General features: G+C 43.5%; 1 protein-coding gene across 1 annotated transcript; it reads right to left on the bottom strand.

Moving 5' to 3' along the window:
• Positions 1-8663: 8663 nt before the first annotated feature.
• FGF6 (fibroblast growth factor 6) lies at positions 8664-19161 on the bottom strand. Its single transcript, XM_056862833.1, has 3 exons — positions 18628-19161; positions 17122-17225; positions 8664-8970 (listed from the first exon to the last, which is right to left on the bottom strand). The coding sequence occupies exons 1-3, from the start codon at positions 18965-18967 to the stop codon at positions 8794-8796; spliced, it is 621 nt and encodes a 206-aa protein (XP_056718811.1). The 5' UTR covers positions 18968-19161; the 3' UTR covers positions 8664-8793.
• Positions 19162-26068: the final 6907 nt, after the last annotated feature.

Raw genomic sequence — 26068 nt, 5'->3', positions numbered from 1 at the left:
GGAGTGTGTGGGGTGCAGGTTCTAGTTCTACCTCCCTCTGGTCAGCTTTTGGCTGACTGAGAGGTGAGCTTTGGTTAATACTCAGCTGCTCCCTTATGGAGGTTCTAACACCTTCATTCCTGTTTCCCCCCAATGAGGTACAGGATATGTGTGTGTGCATGAACGTGCATGCACAGCAGGAATGCCTTCTGTGCATGTGCAGTTCTAGGTTCTCTTGTTGCTGCTCTGGTGTCTGTGCCCTCCACCCCTTTGCCTTGCGAAAGCTTCTACTTAGAGCATTATTCCTCCCCTAGGATCTGAACCCTTGGCTGGGTAAGGCTGGGGCTTTTTCCATGGATGGTTCCTCTGTCAAGTGAGATGTGGAGGCATTGGGGTGATGTGGCTGGACAACTTCCTCCCGTGCCATAAGGGTAAACATTTGTAGGAGGAGACTCAACTCCCCCTCCATACACCTGTGGAGCTCCAAAAAGTGTGGTAGCTGCAGGACTCCCACCAAGCACAACACACACCCCTCCAGCAGGGGATTCTGCTGTTCTGTTGTTCCATCACTTGTTGCATTCTAGGGGTGCGATGGAATGGGGTGATGTAAGTCAAGCATGCACTGGTTGACTGCTTCCGTATTGGGTGACGGAGGCTGTCGGCACCATGCCCCCATCACTGGTGGTGTTGACAGTGTTACTATGAACCCCAGTGAACTATTATGCTCTCTGCTCCTTGGAGCTGGAGAGATCTTCTTTGGCCTTTCTTTTCTTTGCCGAGAGAGCATAGGATCTTGGCTCGTATGTCAGTAGGGCTAGCTTCCGCTTGGGAAATGCCTGGAGATTTTTGGGACAGAGCCTGAGGAGGGCGGGGTTTGGGGAGGGGAGGGACTTCAATGCCATAGAGTCCAATTTCCAAAGCGGCCGTTTTCTCCAGGTGAACTGCTCTCTGTCACCCGGAGATCAGTTGTAACAGCAGGTGGCCCAAAAAGTTTGGGAACCACTGTCCTAGATGATTGCCTAGGGCTGCCTTGTGGACAGGCTGGCCCTGATGATTTGCAAAGATAACACGGAACTGCTGCCTCGGGGAAGAGATTCTTCTTGGCCATATTTCATGTGGCTTGGGTAATGTTTCTATCTCAGTCCCAAATCACAGACTGAAGATGGTTGTTACTCCAGGATAGCAGGTTATGTTAGCCAACGTCTAGGTTTCCTGTTAATATTTCGGTCTATATGTGTGTGTTGCCACACATGTATTTGAGAAAGAATGCGTTTTGTGTGTGTACCACAAAGGATGGCTAAATCCATGGGCATGACGTTTTGGCCAGAAATGCCCATCTCACCAACCAAATACAAAAGTCCCATTGGTACAAAAGGTTAAAAATATATATCAATTACAGACATTTGCTTTACTGAAAACATCACCACTGAAGTAAGCATGAAACACATTTTTAATAGGGAATTGGAGTGCTACAAGAAACATATAAAAATGATTTATTTTTAATCAATACATCAAAATTCTTGTGCACAGCACATACATATAAAAAAATAAAGGCAATTACACTGTACAGGCACATGGTTGAATTTATTTCCTACAAATGTACAGTTTCCATCGTTAAGTCCATATAGAATTAGAGTATGAGGTATATTTTAGCAGTAAGGAAGTGTCGACGGAAAGAAGGCACTATTGGATCGTCCACCATAAACTACTGGAACGGATATAGTGAGTTTTCCAGAGCAGGTCCTTTGATTAAGACCCAAACAGTGAGTGTTAAGAATTAACAATTTCAGTAACTTCTGGCAAGATGGCAACCATACTTGAAGCTGTTGGACCAACAGGGCCAGGTCATTCACAGCCATTAGAAAAATGGGCGGTGGTGCGTGCACCCCCTCCACATCCTTTATTGTCGCCACCTGGGATCAAGCCTGTGGCTTTGTGTGTGTGTGTGTGTGTGTGGGGGGCTGGTTGATAAAATAATTTCAGCTGTTCCATGTGGACCATGCCACCACAATTTGTGACTTGTAATGATGCGCAGTGCAACCCACCAGCCCCACATTGTGACTTGGAGACTCAAATAGTCAGTTGTCTTGAATGTATAACTGCTGCTAGCCTGTCCCCACCTCACACACACACACACAGTTAAAACAAGACATGTGACATGAAACTGCATTGTTTGGCTCCTTGCTTGCGCTTCATGCATTTGGCTACCACTTGCAGGGGCATAAGAAAATAAGAACATAAGAACACAAGAAAGGCCATGCTGGATCAGACCAAGTACCATCAAGTCCAGCAGTCTGTTCAAACAGTGGCCAACTAGGTGCCTCTAGGAAGCTCACAAACAAGACAACTGCAGCAGCACCATCCTGCCCATGTTCCACAGCACCTAATATAATAGACATGCTCATCTGATCCTGGAGAAAATGCCCAGCTTGATACCACCTCAAGCATCTTCTTTAACTAGACTTTACCAAGCAGGCATTCAAGGAGACACAGGTTGTTGGTGGCTACATATTTAGGGTAATGGTTAGTTTGACCCTGAAGGTTTTTGTAGGACTAGTTCAGGGTTTTGGAGGTGAAGCAGAATCTCACAAGACTCTTGACCTTCTGGACCTTAGATACGTGAATTCTCTATTATCTGATGTCATTTTGTAGGTCAGAGGAGCTCAAAAGAATAAGAAGACCAGAACGTCTTTACCGAGTAAGACTAAAGAGTTCCAAAGAGGGGCTGTGGCTCAGTGGTAGAGCATCTGCTTGGCATGCATAAGGTCCCAGGTTCAATCCCTGGCATCTCCAGTTAAAGGGACTAGGCAAGTAGGTGGTGTGAAAGTCCTCTACCTGAGACCCAGGAGAGCTGCTGCTGGTCTGAGTAGACAATATTGACTTTGATGGACCAAGGGTCTGATTCAGTATAAGGCAGCTTCATGTGTCCAAGGAAGTGTAGACTAGGGAACAAGAAGATAATAAAGGGATCCATCAATGTCAGAAAAAACAAGGGTCTAAAGAGACTTTGAGATAGTTGGTGACATCTCCCCCCATCAAGCAAACAAAGGTTTAGAGAAGGAAGACTGCAAAGAAAGATGTGGGGAGAGAATGAGAATTAATCCAGATCAAGGTTGTAAACGGAATTGGCTGTTGGATGGGGGGCAGGGAGGCTTGAGGAAGTCACCCTCAGTGGGCTTCATTAGGTTGGGCAGACAGGGGCATGCAAACTGGGAATCTTCTCACTCTTCCTCACACCTTCATGGGAGCCTTAGGAAGGTTCCTCTTTGGAGGCACTGGATATTTTGCTGGCTGCAGCAAAATCCCAAACTACCCTCTCTTTCTATATATAGGTTCTGAGTAAGAGTTTCTTTATTTAAAATATTTTAATCTTGCCTTTCTCCACAAGTGGACTCAAAATAGGGAGATTTACCTGAAAAAAACATAGTTTCTTCTAGAAATCTGAGTCTTGCGACAGAAGCGTGTTCTGACATGTCCATATTGTAATGTGCGCATATGTGACGGGATCAGAACAATATTATAATGGAACAGCTCAGGAGGTAGCTTTTCTATAAGGGATAGCATTCAGTCTATGGCAATGTTTATTGTATGCATCACATCCCCTTTTTAGTACAAATTATCTTTGTAACCCCCTTGCTTTGTTATGGTATGTCATGCCTTAGACCAGTTTTCGTTTGCTTTGTTTTCCAGTTCTGTAATCCTAGCCACAATGGATTGTTTATTGGAGATCTCTGTTGACTGATTAAATTGCTTTTCTCACTTTGTCATCCACCTTGAGCCTCAATGTGAAAGAGGGGCTACAGATGAAGTTAATAATAATAGTAATAGCTTTGCTTCCATTCTAGCAACATATATGAGAACTCCTCTAGCTACATATACTAACAGAGATTCTCTGTGCTGTCCTATCTTTGCTGTAGCATGATTGTGGGGGGAGGGGCTCCATCCTATTCACCTATCAAAATTAACTGCAAAATTAACTGCAAAATTAACTGCAAAATTAACTGCAATTAATTGGGGAAGGGAAGAATCCCAGGTTCCTAATACTGAGGCAATAAGTAGTGGCACATTATCAATATGTCATCAAATCGACGAAACTGTCCGAAACATATTAAAAGTACAATTAATCCATTATGACTTTAATCTGGTGTTTCTTTTACAATTGTTCTGGCTTACAATTATGCTACTGAGGCAAACTTTGGACGTTTCCCTGCAGTCACCCCCACCGACTGCTTCGGGGCTTTCCACCCGCCTGAGGTCGCCTTTCTCTCCCTGTGCATTTTGCCTGCATTTTCCAGATGCTGTTTTAGCCAGAATCTGGGAAATGTGGGCAAAACACGCGAGGAGAGCGAGGCAATCTCTGACGGGCAGAAAAGGCATGCATATTCAAAAGGAAGCCCTGAAGCAGTCAGTGGGGGTGACGGCAGGTAAACGTCCCTGCGTAAAAGGCCTTTGGAAATAATGCATCCACATGGATTTGGGTGTATAAATAGATCAATGAAATTGTGTCAGCGTTCAAAGCATCTTGTGTCCTGTCCCTTAATTATTATGTTTTGTAGGGTGAGGAGAGTGGAGCAGATGTTCAACTGCTATATCTGCCAAAGATTTGGCCGCTTCATCAACTTCTGTCAGCTGAGTATCTGTTTGCAAGAGGTTGTGTTCTGTTACACTTCTACACACACTGAACATACATTTCAACTTTGCAAACCTTTTCCCCAAAGACTGCACTTTTGAACACTTCCATATCCTATCAACTTGACATCCTTTCCCCTTCTACACAAACACTAAGCAACGTTTGTTTTCAAACTTTTTCCTATTTGGGGTATTTCAATGTTTTGCAACATGAAGGTGTAATATGAGGATCTACAAATACTGCAAAAGGAAGTGAAGGTCTCATGATGACCACAGTTGAAGCATCATACTTTTTTTTTTAAGTTCCCCCTGTGTGGAAAACTCCCAGCAACTAGAAAACTAAGAGAGAAAGCAAGGCTAGAAGCATTTTTCATAATATGCTGTTCTTCTGTTTTCAGAGATATTTAATGTTCCACATCAATGTAGCCCCTGGTCACATCAAGGTTCTGTCCTATTCATTCTGCTTCAGGTTTCAAAGTGCTATAACCACCCTCTACCAAGCTTCTAGTACTTTAACCATAATGGATTCAAACCAGGGAATTGCTCCACACAATAGTACAGTTAATAAAAGGTACCTGGAATTGTTTTAGGAGTGGTCATGTGTTCTAAAGCTCCCACTCAAGACTACATCAGATTGAGGCAAGAATTAACTCTCCTGGGCCACCAAAAAGCACTATCGGGAATTATTTCTAAAGGTATCAAGGTGTAAGAGAAAAACAGCTTCTCGGGAATTTGAATCCCAATCTATACCAAGTTCTGCATTCTCATAGCAACTGCACAGAAGTGGAAAATAATACATACCACCTCAGTTATGCCCCAATTTGATGCTGAAGGCAAGACAATTGCCATTGCCTTCCTCTGCAGAGTCTTCTTTGGTCGTCTCCTTTCCAAGTACTGATTAGGGTTGCCACCTCCAGGTTGGGAAATACCTGGAGATTTTGGGGGTGGAGCCTGAGGAGGGCATGGTTTGGGGAAGGGAGAGGCTTCAATGGGGTGTAATGCCATAGAGTCCATCTTCCAAAGTAGCCTTTAATTCTCTCCAGGTGAACTGATCTCCGTTGCCTGGAGATCAGATGTAATAGCAGGATATCTCCAGTCACAACCTGGAGGTTGGCAAGCCTAGTACTGATCCTTTTTAACTTCTGAGATCTGGTGAGATAGGGCTATACCATGCCACCTTCCCTCCACAGGGTAGTGAACACATGAACACATGAAGCTGCCTTATACTGAATCAGACCCTTGGTCCATTAAAGTCAGTATTGTCTACTCAGGCCGGCAGTGGCTCTCCACGGTCTCAGGCAGAAGTCTTTCACGTCACCTACTTGACTAGTCCCTTTTACTGGAGATGCCGGGGAACCTGGGACCTTCTGCATGCCAAGCAGATGCTCTACCACTGAGCTAGTATATTAATAAGTAAATTTTAAAAATGGCATGTATCTGAGAGACCTGTAGTTGATATATGAGGGCTAGGAGAATTATGGTAAAAACATGGAATATCATATATCATTGCCTTGGATATATAGTTCAGCTGCAACCTAGCGATGAAAATGCCCATGCTCTGACATCACCCACATGGAGTTTCAAATTTAGGAGAGCCCCCCACTCCTGCAAGCATCTCAAGACTTCTGCTCACAGATATCTATAGTATCTATTGACAGGGTCTCTTAAAATAATCTTTAAAGGCAGGGAGAATGTGGCATGCCTGGTATTCTGAGGAAAGGTTATATAAACAGATGAGTGAAGTTAAGTGTTCTTTATATGTATTCTTGGAGAGAATTTCTGAGGTGGGAACTTGGAGCAGAGGGTAGGCCAAGAGCCTGCAATACATATTTTAAAATTAGCATTTGGAAGTGACATGCTGCACTCACTCAATGACTTTAAAAAAATCATTTCATCTTGGAATTTTTTTAAAATGGTATGTATTAGGCCTTAAAACGAAGAGCTGTAGAACGTGCTGTTTCAGGGGTATTTTGGGTGTGGTGTAGGGGACCTTCTCAGTTCACGTAGGTCAGCAGGGAGTAATCAACAGGGTAAAATGAGTGGGCTCCTTAAAATACGCTCCCAAGTACTCTGCAACATGCAAAGATTCCTTGACAGATAAGCAATGCAGAAAGGGATAGAAAGTGGCTGGAAGGCAGACTTGACTGTGCAAATTAGTATCATATGTTTTATCAGTTATATACTGCAGAGTAAAATTCCGGTTTATGGTATAAATACCTAGGGTTGCCAGGTCATGGCTGGCAACTGCTGAGAGCTTGGGGCAGGGACATGGAAGGCACATCATGTATGCCATGACATCACTCCCAGGAAAAAATAGAAGTGACATCACGTCTCTCCAGGAATTGCCTGAATTGCTTTTTTATAGTAAAAACCATAGAGTTGGGTAAATTCCTAGAATGCCATGATGTTGCTTCTGTAGCAACATTGTTTCCCACACTGGCAACCCTAGCATAACTACAGTATGTTAGGCTGCTCTTTTCAGTGCTTCCAGTGGTCTTCAACCTTTCCAGACCTGGAACCGAATTGAGCTGCAAACACATTCCAGGAAGTCGTGTGACATCAGAGTCATATGAAAGGAAGAGGAGGAACCAGATTTGTGGGCCCATCAATTAGGAGGGGACTGTTGCTGCAAGCAAGTGCGGAGCAATAAAGGACTAACTGTCAGGGGAACAGGGAAGCTAGGCCTGGCCAGGAGAAGAGAAAGAAGACTAGGGAGAACTTTTGTTGCTAGGAGGATTTCTGAAACTGTCTGAACTTTTCCAACCCCACTATTTTCTCCTCCTCAACGTACCCCATGGAACTGCTGTTGGCTCCATTGCAAAACTGGCCTGCAGCCATGTAAGTAACATGATTTCACAGATGGGGCTGATGTTCCATGGGGCATTTTAAGGAGGAGAAAACAACACAGAAGGTAAGAGTGCAGCTGCTTCTTCCTGTGTGCCCCAGTGACAAGGAGAAAATACTTGCATGAATCTTGGGGACACTGAACATCTCCTTCAAAATCAGAGTTGCCAACCTCCAGGTGGGGCCTGGAGATCTCCCAGAATTACAGCTGATCTCCAGGTTACAGAGATCAGTTTACCTGGAGAAAATGGCTGCTTTGGAAGGTGGACTCTACGGCATTATACCGTAGAGTATATAGGGTTGCCAGGTGCCTGGTGGTGGCGGGCAAAACCCCGGCAATTCGCCCCTCTGTCCGCCGGCCACCTGAGGGTCGGTGGGCAAACGTGCACACGTGTGCCAATGCTCGCGCACAGCACTTCCAGTTTACAACCGGAAGTGCTGCCTCACAAGGGGCAAGAGGAAAAGGCCCCTCGCAAGGCGGCACTTCCGGTTGTAAACTGGAAGTGTCACGCATGCGCGTTGGTGCGCGCGCAAATGCGAGCACGCAATCACACCCACAGCCCCATAGCCTCCCACTGGAGCAGACAAGGGACCTGGTAAGCCTACCCATCGAGGTCCCTCCCCTCCCTAAACTCTGCCCTCTCCAGGCTCTAACCCCAAATCTCCAGGAATTTCCCAACCTGGTGTGGGCAACCCTGTTCAAAATACTTGAATCGTCAGTCAACAAATATGAGGAGTTTGTGGCATATAAAGAGGCCCTCAGACTACAATAAGCCCAACACGCCACTTTGGCTGTACTTTGCAAAAAGTTATCAGTAACGGTGAGCAAACTGTTGTTCAGCAAGATTGTCCAGTTACTGACCTCTGATAAGTGTCCAAAGCATCTTAGGGAGCACAGGAACACCGTTTGAAAACCAGTATAATGATAATAATATAATAAAAGCCACTAAAATAAAAGATTGTTATTAAGGTGGCTGGTAAATGATAGCTATCACTTATATAAAAAAAAAAAGTCTCAGACATTTGTGGTTCTTCCATCCGAGGCTCACTGAAACAGCACCAGTTACAACAAGCACCCATGTTGCGATACCCTAGCATTCTCATGGGGAAACCCCGATCAATCATTTTTTCAGTGTCTTGCAAAGTACGTCCTATCTTGAAAGCATTGTAGGGAAGGTAGCGAACCGGCACCTGATTGGGTATCTGTGTAACAGATCCAGTTCAAATAATTTTCATTCAGATATACATATATTCACGGAAGTGTGAAGATCAATACTTTACCCGGGAGATTATTCACATGTGCAAAATGAAACAGTACTTGAATGCTCCTGACTCTCATTTTCACAATCTGGGTAAAAAGTGTGTGACTGTCTGAGCAGGAGAGACTTTGCATCCGCGCTTCACTTTCCCGTACTTGCTGAGGGCTATGTAAGAGCCTCTGTAGGCATACGACTCATAGGCGTTGTAGTTATTGGGAAGGAGAGTTTCTCTGAATTTGCATTCATCTTGAAAAGTTGCCTAAAGGAGAAGACAGAAAGGAATTACTTCTATTTAATTTTATAGAATGTATGTCTCGCCTTTCTGCCCTTACAAGGTCCACCAAGGCGGTTAACAAATCAAAACATACATAATGAAACATTTAAAAACCATTAAAACCCACAGGAAAAAACACATACAACATTGAACCATTAAAACCAGAGCTAAAATACATGCAAAGACATGAAAACAACAGTTAAAATATTGGGAAAGGAAGGAGGAATCACTGAGGGAATGTCAAACAAAACAAAAAAGTTTTCACTGCTGGCAGAAGATGCAAACGGAAGGGGACAGATGAATATACCTGGGGAAACAATGGGAGATCTTCCCATGTGGGATTGGGTAGGCATGAAGGACAGGTGGTGGCAGCAGTACTGTGCTGCGGAGACAACCAGGATAGGTCCAACACAGAAAAATGTTGGTCTGACATTTCTGATCGATCCAATCAGCTAATAAATTGCTAACGTTATTGCATTTAGTTATTTATGCTAACCAGTAAGTCAGACAATTCAAGTAACTGAAAGCACACACACACACACAAACGCACACGGGTTTGGATCCAACCAGCTTTTCTGGTGGTGAACATGGAAGGAGGGATTGGTTCCTTTTGACCAACCCCCTCAAAGGCTATACTTGGGATTATGGGACGTGCATGGACAAAAGCCATTTGGAATAAGGAGGGGAACTGGGTGAGACTGCAGGGCGAAAACGCATGGTCGCTTTATCCTCCTTTAATCCCTGTTTCATCCAGGATTCATCCATGATCGAACCCATGCGTTTCGCCTAATGTGCATTCGATCCTGGCTAAAACAGGGATTAAAGGAGGATAAAGCGACCATGCGTTTTTGCCCACAGTGAAAAAGCTGGCTGGATCCTCCCAGCTTTTCTGCTGGTGAAAAAGGGATCCAACCCCTTGTCCAACAAAAAGGCTATGCTGGGATCATGGGACCTGTATGGACAAAGGCCATATGAGATGGAGCCTGTATTAAAGAGAATAATTAAATGAGATTCAGCGAAACGTTGGCTGGATCCAAGCCATGATCATATGTTGGCAGATGACATCTTACTGATGTTTTTTCAAAATGAGGTTATTATTTTTGTGTGTGTGTGTATGCATCTTTGTACAGGGGGAAGGGAGGCAGTGATGCTATACCCTTAGGCGATGGATGCCTTGATTCTGCTCTCAGTTTTCCAGATCTGGATATTGACCTATCTCTCGTGCACAAATTCATCAAAAGCTCTTCTTATGGAGCAAAAGGCCAAAGATAAACTTAAGGGCACATTAATGCTAAAAATAACCGGAAATAATTCCCCCCTCCTCAGATGAGCTGAGGAGGAGGCAGGAAACACTGAAATAGTGAAACTGACAAGGTAGTTCTTTTCTTTTTACCCCCTGTGTTTATCCTACAGAATTAATCTATACTTGGCCAGTCGTTGTTTCATTCTCTGTACACTGCACCATCTGATAACCTCTATTAACAATTTCTATGAGTCCCAAATTGGGTTGTGTGAAACCTTTCCACTATCCTTTTCGAAACACTTTTGGCTCTCCCACGGAAGGACCAAGGCAAGCAAGGACCCCCCAGTTTTTGGTTATGTTCTCACTTTCAGGTTGTTCTAGGCCCAAGGTGAGCAAACTTTTTTGGGCCTAAGTTTTTTTTGTGGGGGGGAATGAAGGCTACCTGAGAAGATTTTGGCATGCCAGGAAAGAAAATGGAGTTGGGTGGGTAGAGAAGAAAGCCAAGTGCCAGTAGTGCTGCCAATGCCTTGGTTCCTTGGGTGGAGATTTAGCTGTGGGTGGCAAGCAAAATTATCAGGTACCCATGGTTTCACTCGCTGTCACCCTTCCAATGACTTTGGGTCTTTGTGTTGATAATGCATGCTGTCTCTGGGTTTCCCCACGTTTTGCCCGGGTTTTCAAATTCGAGATAAAAACAGGTCTCTGAAAACGCGGGCAAAACGCGGGGAAACGCAGGGGGAGATCAAGGCGACCTCTGAAGGTCGGAAGCAGCATGCATAACCAACACAAAGACCCAAAGTCGTTGGAGGGGTGACGGCGAGTGAAACAGTCATGCATAAAAGACCCTAATCCTGTACAAAGAGACACAGAGAGTGTGTAGGGGGGTTAATTAGTCCAATTCAAGAAGCAAGAAGCAACGTAAAAGTTATCCCAATTATTCTCTATGCAGTAGCCAAAATGATTGTTGTGGTTAATGAAAATATTGACTATCTTCTATTGTTTTTGCAGAAATGATTAAACATTCCTCATTGCATAAGTGATGTGGCTCTTCATTCAGAACTGGGCCGAACTTCCCTTTGGACAAGGGCTTAGTTACAAGCATTTAGATTGTTCATCAAGTCATATTTGAGCAGTAAGGGCTAACTGGTATTCCTGAAAGAGGACCCTTATAGGTCAATATGGTTTAACACTGTCTTTGAGAAGCTCCTGGCTCTTGGTGTTAACCTGGACAATATCTAGGACCTGGGCCTTCATGCACCATTCACTTTGGTGAGAAATTGTGTAAGATTAATTGATCACCAAAGCTCTGTTTTTGGAGCACGCCACACCTATTAATTCCAACGTTTTGGTATCCTCCCTCCAAAATCTCTCCCCTCCTATACCTATCTGTTGATCTTTAAGAGTGTTCATTCTGGCCAGACTAAATGCCCACTCCTCGGCATTTATAGGAGGAAGGTTCATATGTTTACCTTATTCAGAACGAATCTGTCCCTGATCACCACAATTGCACATATTCTTTTGGAGTGTCTTTTGTGTGCTAATGTCAGGAGGCGTTATAATTCACCATGTTTGCGAGTTCATTCTGATATGCATTCCTAAGACCCAGTCACATATCTACTTGCTGGCTAGGGTTGCCAACCTCCAAGTGGTGGCTGGAGATTTCCTGCTATTACAATTGATCTCCAGGCAACAGAGATCAGTTCCCCTGGTGAAAATGGCTGCTTTGGCAATTGGACTCTATGGCATTGAAGTCCATCCCCTCTCCAAACCCTGCCCTCCTCAGGCTTCGTGGGCGGATGGCTTCCACCCCACCTGACTGGGCCAGCCCTGTGACAGAACACCTGAGCCTGGCATGCAAAGGTGGCACCTGGCCTACCTGAGGTGAAGGGGAAGGCAGCATCTGGCTCATCCTGCCCTAAGTAAGAGAGGGAGGGGGCGCACAGTCCGGCTGAGGTGAGATGGGGGACGCTGATGAAGTGAGACATGGGAGGTGGCACCTGGCTGAGGCAAGATGCAGAAGGCAGTGCCTGGCCCAGCTGAGGCAAGACAAAGGAGGTAGTGCCCGGCCCAAGGTGAGATGGGGGTGACATCTGCCCTGCCCAAGGAAAGATGGAGAAGGTAGCAGGTGGCCCAACCCACTGAGTAGGGTTGCCAACCTCCAGGTGGTGGCTGGAGGTGGTGCTCGGCTCAGTCCACCCAAGCCCTACGTGAAACCAGGGAAGCAGCAACTAGCCCTCCTGAGGTGTGGGAAGGGGTACCTGGCCCACCCGAGCCCCGTGCAAGGCAAGGAGAGCAGCACCCAAACTATTGGTTAGGCAGGGTCCCTTCCTTCCTCCCTTTGGAAAGGAGGGCAGGGTCAGACAGACTGCCTCTTCCTCACTCACTCCTTCCTTTAGGCTGGGGGAGGAGCCCCCTTTCCAAGGCTTTTCACTCCCAGTTTGGGACAGCCAGACTGCTCACAGGATAAAATGGAGGAGAGGACAACGATGTAAGCTGCTTTGGGTTTCCATTGCGGAAAAAGGTGGAGTATAAATAAATAATATAGCTGAAGATGGGGGGCAGATAAAAGTAGATTGGATGGTGGTTGGGAAGGAGAGTAGGAAGCAGAGAGGGTGGGGATATGGGAGTGCTATTGTTTAGATGTTTAGAGATAAAGAACTCCATAAAGGTAAAAGTAGTCCCCTGTGCAAGCACCGGGTCATTACTGACCCATGGGGTGACATCACATCCTGATGTTTCCCAGGCAGACTATGTTTACAGGGTGGTTTGCCAGTACCTTTCCTGGCCGTCTACACTTTACCCTCAGCAAGCTGGGTTCTAATTTTACCAATCTCGGAAGGAAGGAAGGCTGAGTCAACCTCGAGCCGGCTACCTGAAACCGACTTCCGTCGGGATCGAACTCAGGTCGTAAGCAGAGCTTTGACTGCAGTACTGCAGCTTACCACTCGGCGCCATGGGGCTCACTCAAAAAACTCTATAGAAAAGAATTGTACTTTTACCACTGCCCCACATAAAAGATGTTCTTCAAGGACAGATCTATTTTTGGTAACTGACAGTACCGTCCTACACAGAGTTACACCCTCAGCATTAATGGGCTTAGAAGGGTGTAATGCATTCACAGAAAATTAGTGGGGAGAATTTTGGAAGCCAAGACTGATTCAATATCAAATGCAGATCACAGTTAAAGTTAAATCTCATTAGTACGAGATTATCTACCCTTGCCAGACCATGGGTTGTGTTCAACTAGCTTTCTGGCTGGTTACAATACAGGAAGGTTCTTTTGACCACCCAAAAAGACTGGGCAGAGAATCATGAGATCTGCATGTACATATGCCATGTGAGATGGAAGCTGTAGTATGGATGAGAGTTGGGTGAGACTGAGTGATCCGCAGGGCCGGTGCTACCATTAGGCGAACTAGGCGGTCGCCTAGGGCGCAGACCTCAGAAGGGCGCAGAACTGGCCTGAGGGGCACGGTTTTCAACAGATTAGTTTCTTGGGGAAAAATGCAACTGACAATTTATATTTTTTATTTTAAGATAAGTACCACAACAGTTAGGAGCCCGGTGGCGCAGAGTGGTAAGCTGCAGTACTGCAGTCCAAGCTCTGCTCACAACCCGAGTTCGATCCCGATGGAAGTTGGTTTCAGGTAGCCGGCTCAAGGTTGACTCAGACTTCCATCCTTCCAAGATTGGCAAAATGAGTACCCAGCTTGCTGGGGGTAAAGGGAAGATGATTGGGGAAGGCCCTGGCAAACCACCCCGTAAACAAAGTCTGCCTAGAAAACGTCAGGATGTGACGTCACCCCATGGGTCAGGAATGACCCGGTGCTTGCACAGGGGGCCTTTACCTTTTTACCATAACAGTTAATGGAATATAGTTAATTATAATGTCTTATAAAAAGTTTTGTGCTTTCATTTTTCTACAAGACATCTGTTTTTGAAAATTGGTTAGCAATGGGTGGGGGGCAGAATTCGTTAGCCTTGCCTAGGGTGCAAAAATGACTGGCACCGGCCCTGGTGATCCAACCCAATACTTTGCAAACAAAATGTACACAATTACCATTTTTTTCTTAGAAACAAATGATCAAGAATGAGACACATTTAAGCCATCATTTGGAAACTAGCAAACTTTTATTAAAGGGCATTTTATATCTTTCGCAGCTCACTTACAGAAGCAGAAAACAAGAGAAAAAGCAAAATAAAATAAATGGATGAGCTCACTCATTTGGTAAAAAGGACATTCCAAGAACATTCAATCCAATGAGATTTATAGGATAATAAAACCTTTAATGCAATAACTATACCTTAGGCACATACCTAGCCCACCAAATGAGGAACTATCCAAAACAAAACAAAAACACTTTCCTGAAAACAAAGATAACCCTGACAAGCTGTTAGCAAATAAATTTCAAGAAGAATTCAAATAGATATTGGACGTGTTTGATAATTATAGCTATCTGACTCAAATGCTACTGTAGCTTGTGGAAGATTACACATCCCAAATTTAAATGCAGAATCTGCTAGAAAATTCTATGAAAGAAAAAGAAATGTATAAAGTTATTTAAAAAGTTTAAAATTAATAAAGCAGCTGGAGGATGGATTTTTAATATTAATTAATGTATTAAAATATTTATACCCTGCTTTTCCTTGTGGTTGTAGATGGCTCAGCTTCATGCTATAATGCATTTGCAGATATTTTACTACAATATTCAGCAAGTGTTAGGAATGAGATTCTGAATAATTGTTTTGAATAAGATTCTGAATAATTGATTCGATTATATTCTGTACTCCTCAATGACTGACAGTATAGTCTTTCTCAAATCTGTAATATGCATTATTCTGTTTTACCAGGAATCTTTGCTGTTAGACTCAATATTTTTATCATACTTCAAAATTTGCTTGCTGATTGAGTGAATATTTCTTACCATACTTGTAATCTGCCTAGAGCCCCAGTGAGTAGGGTGGACTATAAATAAAGCTAATAATGAAATAAAAGTAGCAACTTTGACATTTTATTATGGAACCTGACCTGTCTCTCAGTCTAACTGACTGCACAGGGATCTTGTGAAAACAAAGAATCCCAGAATTGTTATTAATTTTGTATAGTTAAAAGTATTCTAGAAATGATTAGTGATGCTAATAAGGATTATTTACTGAATAAACATATAATCAACTATTCATATAACTTTTAAAATGTGTCAGTAATAAATTGTTAAAAGTTGGTTTAAATCAAAACCAAAGTCTTGGTCACTTTTCTGAAAATATTTTCCGTTATATATTACAATCAAACACCAAATCTAAACTAGCTTTGAAAAATAGGCAGGTATGACACCATTCAATCTCAGCCCTTTGAAATTTAATCCATCATTAAAAGTCACTCCCGTCATTTAAGTAGCTATGTTTCAATTGAATTAACTAGTACATCTGATTTAATTTTGCTTCAGATATGCTTGATTCAACTATTGTGGTTCAGAGTGAAGGGTTTTTTTTTTTAAATCCAGGCCTGGACTCATGTGTGGCCCAGGATATCTTCACCTGTCATTCTCAACTGCCTATCGGTGCAACAGTCTTTGTAAGATGATCCTCCTTAAAAATATTACACACAAAAAAACTTTGGGTCCCAGGATGCCTGTGAGAAAGGCAGGTATATAAATACGTTAAAGTTAAAAATAAATAAATAGACATTTTAAAAAAATTACTGTACATACTTGCATGCACAGTTCAGCCGGCCCCTCTTTTTTGTTGGGAAAAACTAGTAATCTTTTCAGGTAAATGGGGTAAGATAGCTGACAGTTTAATAAAGAAAAGTCTGATTGACTTCAGTGGGACAGTTAAACATGTTAAGAATGGTTTACTTTGGATTGGATTATGTCCACAGGAATGGATATATCCTTTGAGCATGCAAAATCAATTGTGTAGCTGTTAGGACTCCATTTTCAATAGAGGCAGTTCACACATTCAACTCTGAGGGCCAAACTACATGATACTGCTGCCACAGGTACAACCATTGGCTGCCAACACCATTTTTGAGGGAAAGGTAGCTGTTTAAAAATGGCTCTGAGGGTCTGTGTGCTGTGGCAGGACCGGGCAATTTTGTCCCCCCCCTACCTTGTCCCCTCAAGCTTTTTCAAGTGCTGAAACAGCTCCCCCCCCCCCATGACTGTTTTGGCACTTGAAAAGATGTGTGTGTGTGTGTATGTGTGTGGAAACAAGATTGCCTGGTGCTGGTGCAGCCCAGACCTTGTGGCAATTTTAAAATGGCCAAATTTTCCTCTAAAATGGCATTGGCGGCCACGGGTCGGACCCATGGCCAATGTGACAGGTAGTTTGGCTCTGAGTCATCAGGTGTACAGTAATCTATTGCACAGGGATCAAGTGATGTGCATACATAGAATCATAGAATTATAGAGTTGGAAGGAACCACCAGGGTCATCTAGTCCAACCCCCTGCACAATACAGGACATTCACAACTACCTCCTCCCCTCACCCTTAGTGACCAGAAGATGGCCAAGATGCCTTCCCTCTCATCATCTGCCTAAGGTCACAGAATCAGCATTGCTGACAAATAGCCATCTAACCTCTTCTTAAAAACCTCCAGGGAAGGAGCGCTTACCACCTCCCGAGGAAGCCTGTTCCACCGAGGAACTGCTCTAACATGTGTGAATTGGCCTCAAGGCAATGTGATTCTACCTTAAATGTATGACTTACACTGCCCATCTCTTATTCACACCAAAGGAATTGGAACCAACTCATCTGAAATATAATAGAATTTCTATTAATGTGCACAGTCTAGGCACTGTAGGCAGCAAATGCATTTTTACAGATAAAAAGTACCCAGATTTCATAAATTTCTTGGACCAATGTCTAAAGACCAACCTTCACCATATACTCACAGTGCCATATAATCTTCCTTTCTGGTTCATTGCGATAAAAAGGGTGCTTCTCACACCAAACAGACTAACCACACCTCGTTCTACTGTTGAGATTTCCAATAGACCTAAAGAAGCAGAAAAATTTGTCTGAGTATCATCAGTTTTATAGATGCCCTGCCTCAAATTACTAACATAAGGACAGAAACCCTTATAAGAAGCTTTGTAGAATTTAGCAGTACAACCTTTATGCAATACAGATTTTTTTCTTTTAATAATTAGGAACTGGCTATAAAAATCGAATTAAAAGTTAAATGTCATTAGTAGGACTATGCTTTTATTTTAATTATTGGCCCTTTAGCCAATTAAGTGATTACATTTAATTGATTGTGTGTACAATTCACCCAAAGTTAACCCCCTTTTAGTACCAGAAGGGACGTTTTAGTACCAGAAGTGTCGTTTCTGAGCTGTAGTAGAAAGAATGAGGTAACTTACAAATTACAAAACATGAAAAGGGCTTTTATTGTTGGAGCATTTCACCAACAGCATGAATAACATTCAAAGGCTTTTAGAGTTATATCTATAGAAAGTAAGGTCTTTTTGTTTTATCCCTGTTAAAGAATTCTCAAGGTATTTCCTTTTTTGCATTCCTTTAGCTTTTAAATATTTACTGCATGGATATTATACCACCCTTGCACTGGGCTCCCAGTGATCCAAAGTGCTGATCCAATCACTTCGCTTTGGAACCGGCATTCCCAGACCTTTCTCCAGGCTTTCTTTTGCCAGTATTTTGCACACACGGACTTTGCTGCTCTTTATTGGAAAAATATTTGCAACCTTTCCCTAGTCATTTGTATCCGTGCTTTCTGTGCCAGCAGACTATCTCTGTCATAAGGTCATAACTTGTAGTCCAGTACAACACACCCCTCCCAGGAACGCCTTTGCATGCTTAGCAAGCTCAGAGCAGGTTGCAATGCACTTAAGGCAAATTAAACTTCAGAATAAACCCACAATCTGGAAAACGTTACTTTCCAACCATCACATCGCAACAATGTGTAAAATAATCACACTTCAGTTACAGAAGCTGTTATTTTTAAGCCTTCTTTTAATATCATGCATTAAAATCAACAAATGATCATGCTCTCTTCCTAATTTCTCATCAAGCTTTTTGCAAACAGGGATTAAACATCATAAACACATCAGTTTAAAGGTAGCATAAGCCTCAGCAAAATTACTCCACCTGCAAGGATAAGAAGGAAAGAACTATTGCAACCCCTTTGCCTTTTCCAGGTTGTCAAACCAAGTAAAAATAAGTTGGTGTCTAATTTTGTCCAAGTATTTAGGATATGTTTCAGCCTGGAGGTTTTGGGTACTGATTGATCGTAGAGAATTTTAAAAGCCAACAGATGTATGTATCTTCTACTAATAATATCAAGACAGAAGCCTTTGGGTTCTAGGAAGGGTAATTACTAGAGACCGGCGTAATTACATGACATCAATCGCACCGTTTCATATTGTTATGCAACTCACTGTATTGGTTTTCAGCATGAACGCCACTTATCCTTCCATCTGGAAATATCTGGAGGTGAAACCCAATGCCCACATTGCAGTAAAGCTTCCGCTGCCGCTTGATTCCTAGCAAATAGTCAGTCTCCCAGTTGACTTCAGATCTGTCTCCTGACATTCCAGCAAGGGACCTAGACAAGAGGGACTCCCATCCTCTCTCCAGCAGGGTGCCATTTGTTCTGCTCACCACTGGGTACGAGGAGACTATCTCGGCCAGGAAACCCAGGACAACAAAAGCAGGGAACGTCAAGTGGACGCTCGCTTCGCAGGACATAGTGATGAGTCGTCTTTGCGCGATGGCCATCAGGTTCACCTCCCGGGCACGTGGTCAGAATTAATGGCCCTAAAAATACCGCCCTTCTTGTTTTTCTCCCTTCAGCATGGCGGCAGTGGCTTATTTTTGGAAAGCAGAGGAAGATTTTGGACATGAAACTAAAGCCCAAGAGCAGTTGGGACAGGAAGGGAGGCAGAGCAACAGAGCTCGAGCTGTTGAGGACCATGTTTTGAATGCCTCCTGCTCTCCGGTGGGCAGCCCACTTGCCTTTGATTGACCTATCTTTATATTTCAAAAGCTGTCCCTCCCTACAGCATCACTCTGACATCAATGGTCTGCCCAAGGTAAACTCGCCAGGGCTGTAACTCTAGTCCATGCCCCTCCCTGGCCTTCTGAGATCTGACATGTGCTCTAATCCAAGGATGAAGTTCCATTGGATGACAGTAGTGACTGTTTAATGCAAAGGGGCTCGGGCAGCGCTCTATTTCCAGAAGAAGGTGTAAAGACGGGTGCTGCCCTCACTAGCAGGCAACGAAAACTTTGCCAGCTTCCATTAGCTTCGGGCTGGACACCCCTACCCGGCAACGAAATTTGAACTGGGGCCATATTTCAGTCAAGAAAGAACTGAAGGGCAAGAAACGTAGTGACTCACTTTGAAAGGCAAGACACAGGCAAAGGGCTCTTTAATCTCACCCTCCCTAGTGAGGGCAGCGGTGACAGAGCCATGGAACATTTCATCCGCTCCCTCTGAGATGTAGGCAAAGGGCTCTTTTAACTACCTCCTCCCTTCTGTGAGGAGCCATGGAGATGGCAGGATATTCCCTTTCAGAATGCAACTCATTCTTCTACTCCAAGAAGAAGAAGAAGAGTTGGTTTTTATATGCCGACTTCCTCTACCACTTACGGGAGAATCAAACCGGCTTCCAATCACCTTCCCTTCCCCTCCCCACAACAGACACCCTGGGAGGTAGGTGGGGCTGAGAGAGTGTGACTAGCCCAAGGTCACCCCGCTGGCTTCGAGTGTCAGCAGATCGCAGCGATCTGGTCAATTTCAGTTAAAGGGGCCACAGCTATAGAGGTTACAAAAACCAGGATAAATCATTTTCCAAATTCAATCCGTGTGGTGTCATGGTATTAAGAAGGTGGATGAAATATGATTCCTTCTGTCTTAATATTCTTTCCTTATCACATCGGTCAAATCTCCTTCCTACAAGGTGCCAGATAACAAAAAACCTCAGCTCGTTTTCATTATGTTTGAACTGGAGAAAATGGTCTACGACTGGGGCAGAGGTCAATTGTGCCCGAATTCTGGACCTGTGTTCTAATTACTGTTGCAACTGCTTGTATCACAGACACCTGTTAGCTATTTAGCTTCTAGTAAAATAGGAGATGTTACTGCTACTTTTAATATATCCCTGCGTGAAACATGAGGACTATCCTTGATATCTAAGTGCAGTCATGTACTATTGAAGCTGAAATTGATGAATACTGTGTAAAGTATATTAGTTTTTGGTATGTATGTATACAGTGTAAATTTTGTATATATGTTTTGGGATAAATGTATATGTTATTTATTATATGTTTCTAGTGGGGACTGAGGAAGAACTTTTACTGAAGAATCTTGAAACGGCCGTATCCCCTTTTCATCTGAAATATGTATTACTTCAGCATTACATCTATGAAGAAACATTTTGGACTTTGAGATGAACTTGTATATGTATAGGATTTGTTGTACAGATTGCTTATCACTTTGTGACATGTTGAGATTTGGTAGCTTTGAATAGACCATTTTGCACCCTGAATTAGTATTGTGTCGCTCTTGTACCCATTACCTGGAGGTTGGCAACCCTATTGTGGGGGCATTTCCCCTTTCTTGTTCTAGAAATCATTTTATTTTCGGTGGGCAGAAAGCCTCTGTGGGGGCAGCATGGCCGTGCCGCTCCTGACTGCCACGGATCTACTCCTCAGGAAGGCGCTGTACTATTTCACTGTGGAGGTACTGTAATTCCCTCCCCCAAACAATGCTTTTTGTACATCCTCCAGGTGAGAATCCCTGTCAGAACAAATGCAATTATAACACACTGCTTGACTGTAGACTATGGATGGCTTTATATATGCCAGATGCTAGCAGGAAGCATGAGAGTGTGTTTGACAATCCGTGGGTTTTCCATGTAAGGTGGAGCTTATGTACATAGTTTTACAGTTGTACATAGTTTCACAGATGTGTCCAGGAAATGTATGTGTTGCGTGGATTGGTCCGTGGTACGATTCATGTTGGGGTGGAAATCATCGGACGTTCTGGTGGACTCTCGAGAGAGCTTCCTTCCCATGTGTCCGGATGCTTGGGGCCATGATACCAACCCACGTAATGGATGGTGCGCAAGAAGGGTCCACCTGCCTCAAGATTCTACCCTGACACTTTTCACTTTGCACTCTTTCAAAGTTTCTACTCCCTCCATTTAAGAAGCACTGCTTTATGGTAGAGTCCTAAACATATTATTCATTTGATCATCCATTCTGTCTTTATTGCATCAGAAAAAAGCCATAGTGACGATACGATGATTCCATCAAAATAAAAACATTATTATTAGGGTTGCCAGGTCCCTCTTTGCCACTGGCAGGAGGATTTTGGGGTGGATCCTGAGGAGGGCAGGGTTTGGGGTGGGAGGGACTTCAATGCCATAGAGTCCAATTACCAAAGCGGCCATTTTCTCCTGGTGAACTGATCTCTGTTGGCTGGAGATCAGTTGTAATAGCAGGAAATCTCCAGCTAGTACCTGGAGGTTGGTAACCCTAATTTTTATTCTTGATTTGCCTGTGTTCCTTTTAAATTTTGTTTCTTTTTACATTTTTGTGCATTTTAAATTCTGAGGGTCTTTATAAATTCTGTGAATAATCTGTTTTAATTCAATGTGTTTTTAATTTTTGTCAATTGAACTGCTATGTTTTTGTCCTTGAAAGCTGGCACTGATTGTTAGCTGCCTTGAGTCTGAGGAGATAAGGTGGGATAGAAATGTTTTAAACAATTATATTCTTATTCCCCTTATTACAGAGCCATCAGTCTACATGGGGCTTTACATAGCAACCTACACAAACATAAATAAAATACAGTTGCTTCTTCTGAGGAACCTGCAGTTTAAATTATGAGAGTGGGAAGACCAACAGAGAGGGGTAGGGTTGCCAGGTCCCTCTTCGCCACTGGCGGGAGGTTTTTGGGGTGGAACCTGAAGAGGGTGGGGTTTGGGGAGGGGAGGGACTTCAATGCCATAGAGTCCAATGGCCAAAGCAGCCATTTTCTCCAGGGGAACTGATCTCTATTGGCTGGAGATCAGTTGTAATAGCAGGAGATTCCAGCTAGTACCTGGAGGTTGGCAACCCTAGAGACAGGGCCAGGAGAGAAGACAGAGATCCCGTTCGTAGGCAGAACATGTGTGAAGACAGTAACACCCATTTAGGTTATTCCCACTGAAACAGTTGGGATTTATACCGAGGTAAATGTGATCCGAGTTGAGCTCTTTGTGTATTAAAAATCAACAAATCTGTTCCTGCAGACAGAGCTGAAATTTATCCTTTGTGTTGGATCCCACTTTGCGCGGAAATTAACTTTCCAAATGCTTGGACTAGCTCAACGAGGCAAATGATAACTAACTGCAAGGGAGACCCTGTATTCCGCGTGAAAGCCAGCTTGGGACTCCCTTTCTTCCAAGCCCCAGAGCAAAGGCATCTGTTCGTGACGGCTCTTAACATATGCAAGATCCAGATCAGGTTTCGAAAGTATTCTGAAAACCAGTAATAGCCCCCAACACTGACAGGAGGTTAAATATAAAACATAAGCAATTTGTTCTATTAAAAAAACACAGTCTTATTTTTGTCAAATGATGTTATGAGAGCATGTTCTAAATCAACTGCAAGGTCTTAGTAGCTGCCAGATCCCAATTCCCGCCGTGTTTTTATTTTTGTAAAGATTAATTATAAACAGTCATGATCAGTACCGATGAAGGCTGTCAGCCAATTAAAAACTTGCAATAGATTAATCACCTATTGCAATAAATGACAAGCACAACTTATGCATATAAACACAGCTTCATATGAGACTGAAAACTGAGACAGGAGCCAAAGGTACTTCCCTCCTGATTGGCTCTCACATCTGAAAAAGGTATTGGCCCGGGCCCATGTTGCCAACCTCCAGGTGGGGCCTGGAGTTCTGGAATTAAGACAGTTCTCTAGACCACAGAGATCAGTTCCCCTGGAGAAAATGGCTGCTTTGGAGGGTATATATGATGTCACATCCATGCCAAGCTCCCTCCCCTATCTAAAACACTGATCTCCCAAGGTTCCACCCCCAATCTCCAGGAATTTCTCTACCTGGAGTTGGCAATCTAATGTTTTAATTGTTTATATATTTATAATTCTAACTGCAATTATGCTGTTAGCCACCCTGAGCCTGGCTTTAGTCGGGAAGGGTGGGATAAATATATAATAATAATCCTACTGTGGGCTGAATGACTATATTGCAGGCATGCACAAATTACATGCCACAAGTCATAGTTATTCTGCTACAGTATTTGTGTGAGCAACTGCTGGTTGCCCAAGATCTGGAAGCAGGGGTGGAAGAAAGTTCCAAAAACTCTCTTATCAAGACTTCGCTTTATTTTGTTTTTAATACCCTGGCATGTTTTTAACTGGCCTGCTTTAATAGACTTGTTCAGTATTTTTCTTGTGAGATGCCTCAAGTGTGTTCTGGAAGAGGAGGCATAAAAAGACTTTACATAAATGTAGTGCTACCAAATCCTTTCCCAGTCTCCTCCTGATCATGCAATTGTGCCTTTTGGGGAGGGGGGCGTGGAGTAAAAAAAAAAAAGACTGCCAACCAGTCTGGTGTAATGCTTAGACTTTGGAGTAAGGAATGGGGGAGACATGTGTTCAAATCCCCATTCTACCATGAAGCTCACTGTGAGAACTGACGCCACTCCCTTCCAATCTAACCTATCTCGCAGGGCAGTTGTGAGGTTGAAATGAGGAGGTGAAAGCCACACAAGGAGCTCTGAGCTCATTGGAGGAAGGGTGGAATCATCATTTTGGGTGCGGTGGAACACAGGCAGGACAATGCTGCTGCAGTCGTCTTGTTTGTGGCTTCCTAGAGGCACCTGGTTGGCCACTATGTGAACAGACTGCTGGACTTGATGGGCCTTGGTCTGATCCAGCAGAGCCTTTCTTATGTTCTTATCATGCAATGAAATAAAAACTGGATGATTAATCAGCTAAAATCAATACGTGATTGGCACCCTTAGTTGTGTTACTAAGGATTACTGTGATCTTTACGGTTTTAAAACAGAAGTGGTAGAACATAGATGGCGATAGAAGTGGAGATCCTAGAAGTACACAAGAACTTTAACTGATTTTGAACATGTCCTCCTAACGTTGCTTGACAAAATAGCGAGGAGGGAAAAGAAAGCCCTGAAACAATGTAAATGTGTTCACAACACTTACAGAAATTAACTGAAAAGGGGGAGAGTTTTATGCACGAAAAGGAACATGGAACACGTTATTCCAAGTCATTTCAGTTCAGCCCTAGTTTTTAAGGGAAAATGCCTTCTCCACATTTGGCAATAGGTTCCATGATGCCTTCAATGTTCAGAGGTCTGACTTTGATTGCTGATTCACAGAGGCCCTTGTGCACTGGGCACAAGGCACAGCTGGGGCTAGAGGCCCCTAAATAGAGGAGACCCATTCGTAGCTGCTGTTCTAATGATGTTATGTAGTTATTCCGAGCATCTCCTGTACAGAATGCCTATTCCACGTGGGATTAGAGAATAGCTTCTGTCTGATCCACATTAGACGGTGGTATGGAGAAGGGTCAAGGCAAGCATGCGAGAGAGCACTGAAAATTCCCTTTTGGAACAGACGAGCAGTGGCCATATGCTCACAGCTGGAATGTACATGGAACTCCTTTCTGCGGAGTCTCCACACTGACCTTTGGCTGCATTCTCACAGCCTTCCATAAAATGGTGGCTCAGAAGCGAACTGGCATCTCCAGATGCAACGCTCAGCTGTCTCCTTCAGGCCACCCTTTCCCCCTTCTTCTTTGTGAATCACAGAAAGGAAAAACATTCACATTTTTTTAAAAAAACGAACACTAGAAGTATGCGTCATCCAGCAAAACTGCCTTCACAAAGTACCACACAAAATGGCCTTTTATGCATAGTCTGTTTCCACTGGATCTGCTGCTCTTTTAACTGCACAGTATTTGCAGTCAAATTCTCAAAACACTATGCACAGGGGCTTTTTACCCCGAGGAAATTCCAGGAGTAGTTTGTGATCAATTATGTATCCCCAGCGGAAATATGGAACTTCCGAACCACACGAGTCCCTCCCCCCTGAAAATGCTGCTGTGTAATTGGCTGTGGTGTATTTTTTGGAAATATGTCACCAGCCCCTGCCAGTCCCACAGTGGGATTCTTGCATTTGATCTGAACTGAGTGGCCATTTTACAGCCGAAGTATGAAAGGGTCTGGACAATCCCCTCCCTGACCAATATGTTATGCGTAACTCATTGCAGGGGTCATAAGAACATAAAAACGCTCGCATGCTCATTTGTGACATTCATAATTCAATCAGTAGTCTTGCATTCACAAACAAAAATGGCTTTCATGCCTATAAGAGGACACATATAAGGGGAGGATGGCAAATCAGCCCTGCTCTTTTCCATCCTGCTGAGAACTGAAACTGACCTACACTTGCTGTGAAACTGACCAAATAAGCAGCTGCATAGGTTGTTTACGATTATTTCAGTGTTCTCTCAACTGTTTTATCTGAAACTGATCAAATAAGCAACTTCATGGTATTCCAGCATTATTCTCTCATTAGTGCACTCACAAATGGCTTTGAGGGGAGGGGTTGGATGAGGGGGACAGACACATGGGAGGTAGAATTGAGAAAGGGCATGGGGAGAAAAACACAAAGTTACAAGAAAACCAGGATCAGCTTTCAATTTGGGATCGAGGCAGATTTTAAACTAGGGGTAAAACAGCACCCTGAAAACACAGAGAAAATGCAAGGGGAGAGCAAGGTGAATTCTGAAAGTTGGAAAATACATGCATAATTAAAACGAAGCCCAAAAGTAGTTGGGGG

Source organism: Euleptes europaea, chromosome 17 (assembly GCF_029931775.1).
Source record: "Euleptes europaea isolate rEulEur1 chromosome 17, rEulEur1.hap1, whole genome shotgun sequence".
Classification (NCBI taxonomy): Eukaryota; Metazoa; Chordata; class Lepidosauria; order Squamata; family Sphaerodactylidae; genus Euleptes; species Euleptes europaea.
The sequence above is the reverse complement of the archived record's forward strand: the minus strand, read 5'-3'. Positions and strand labels throughout refer to the sequence as shown.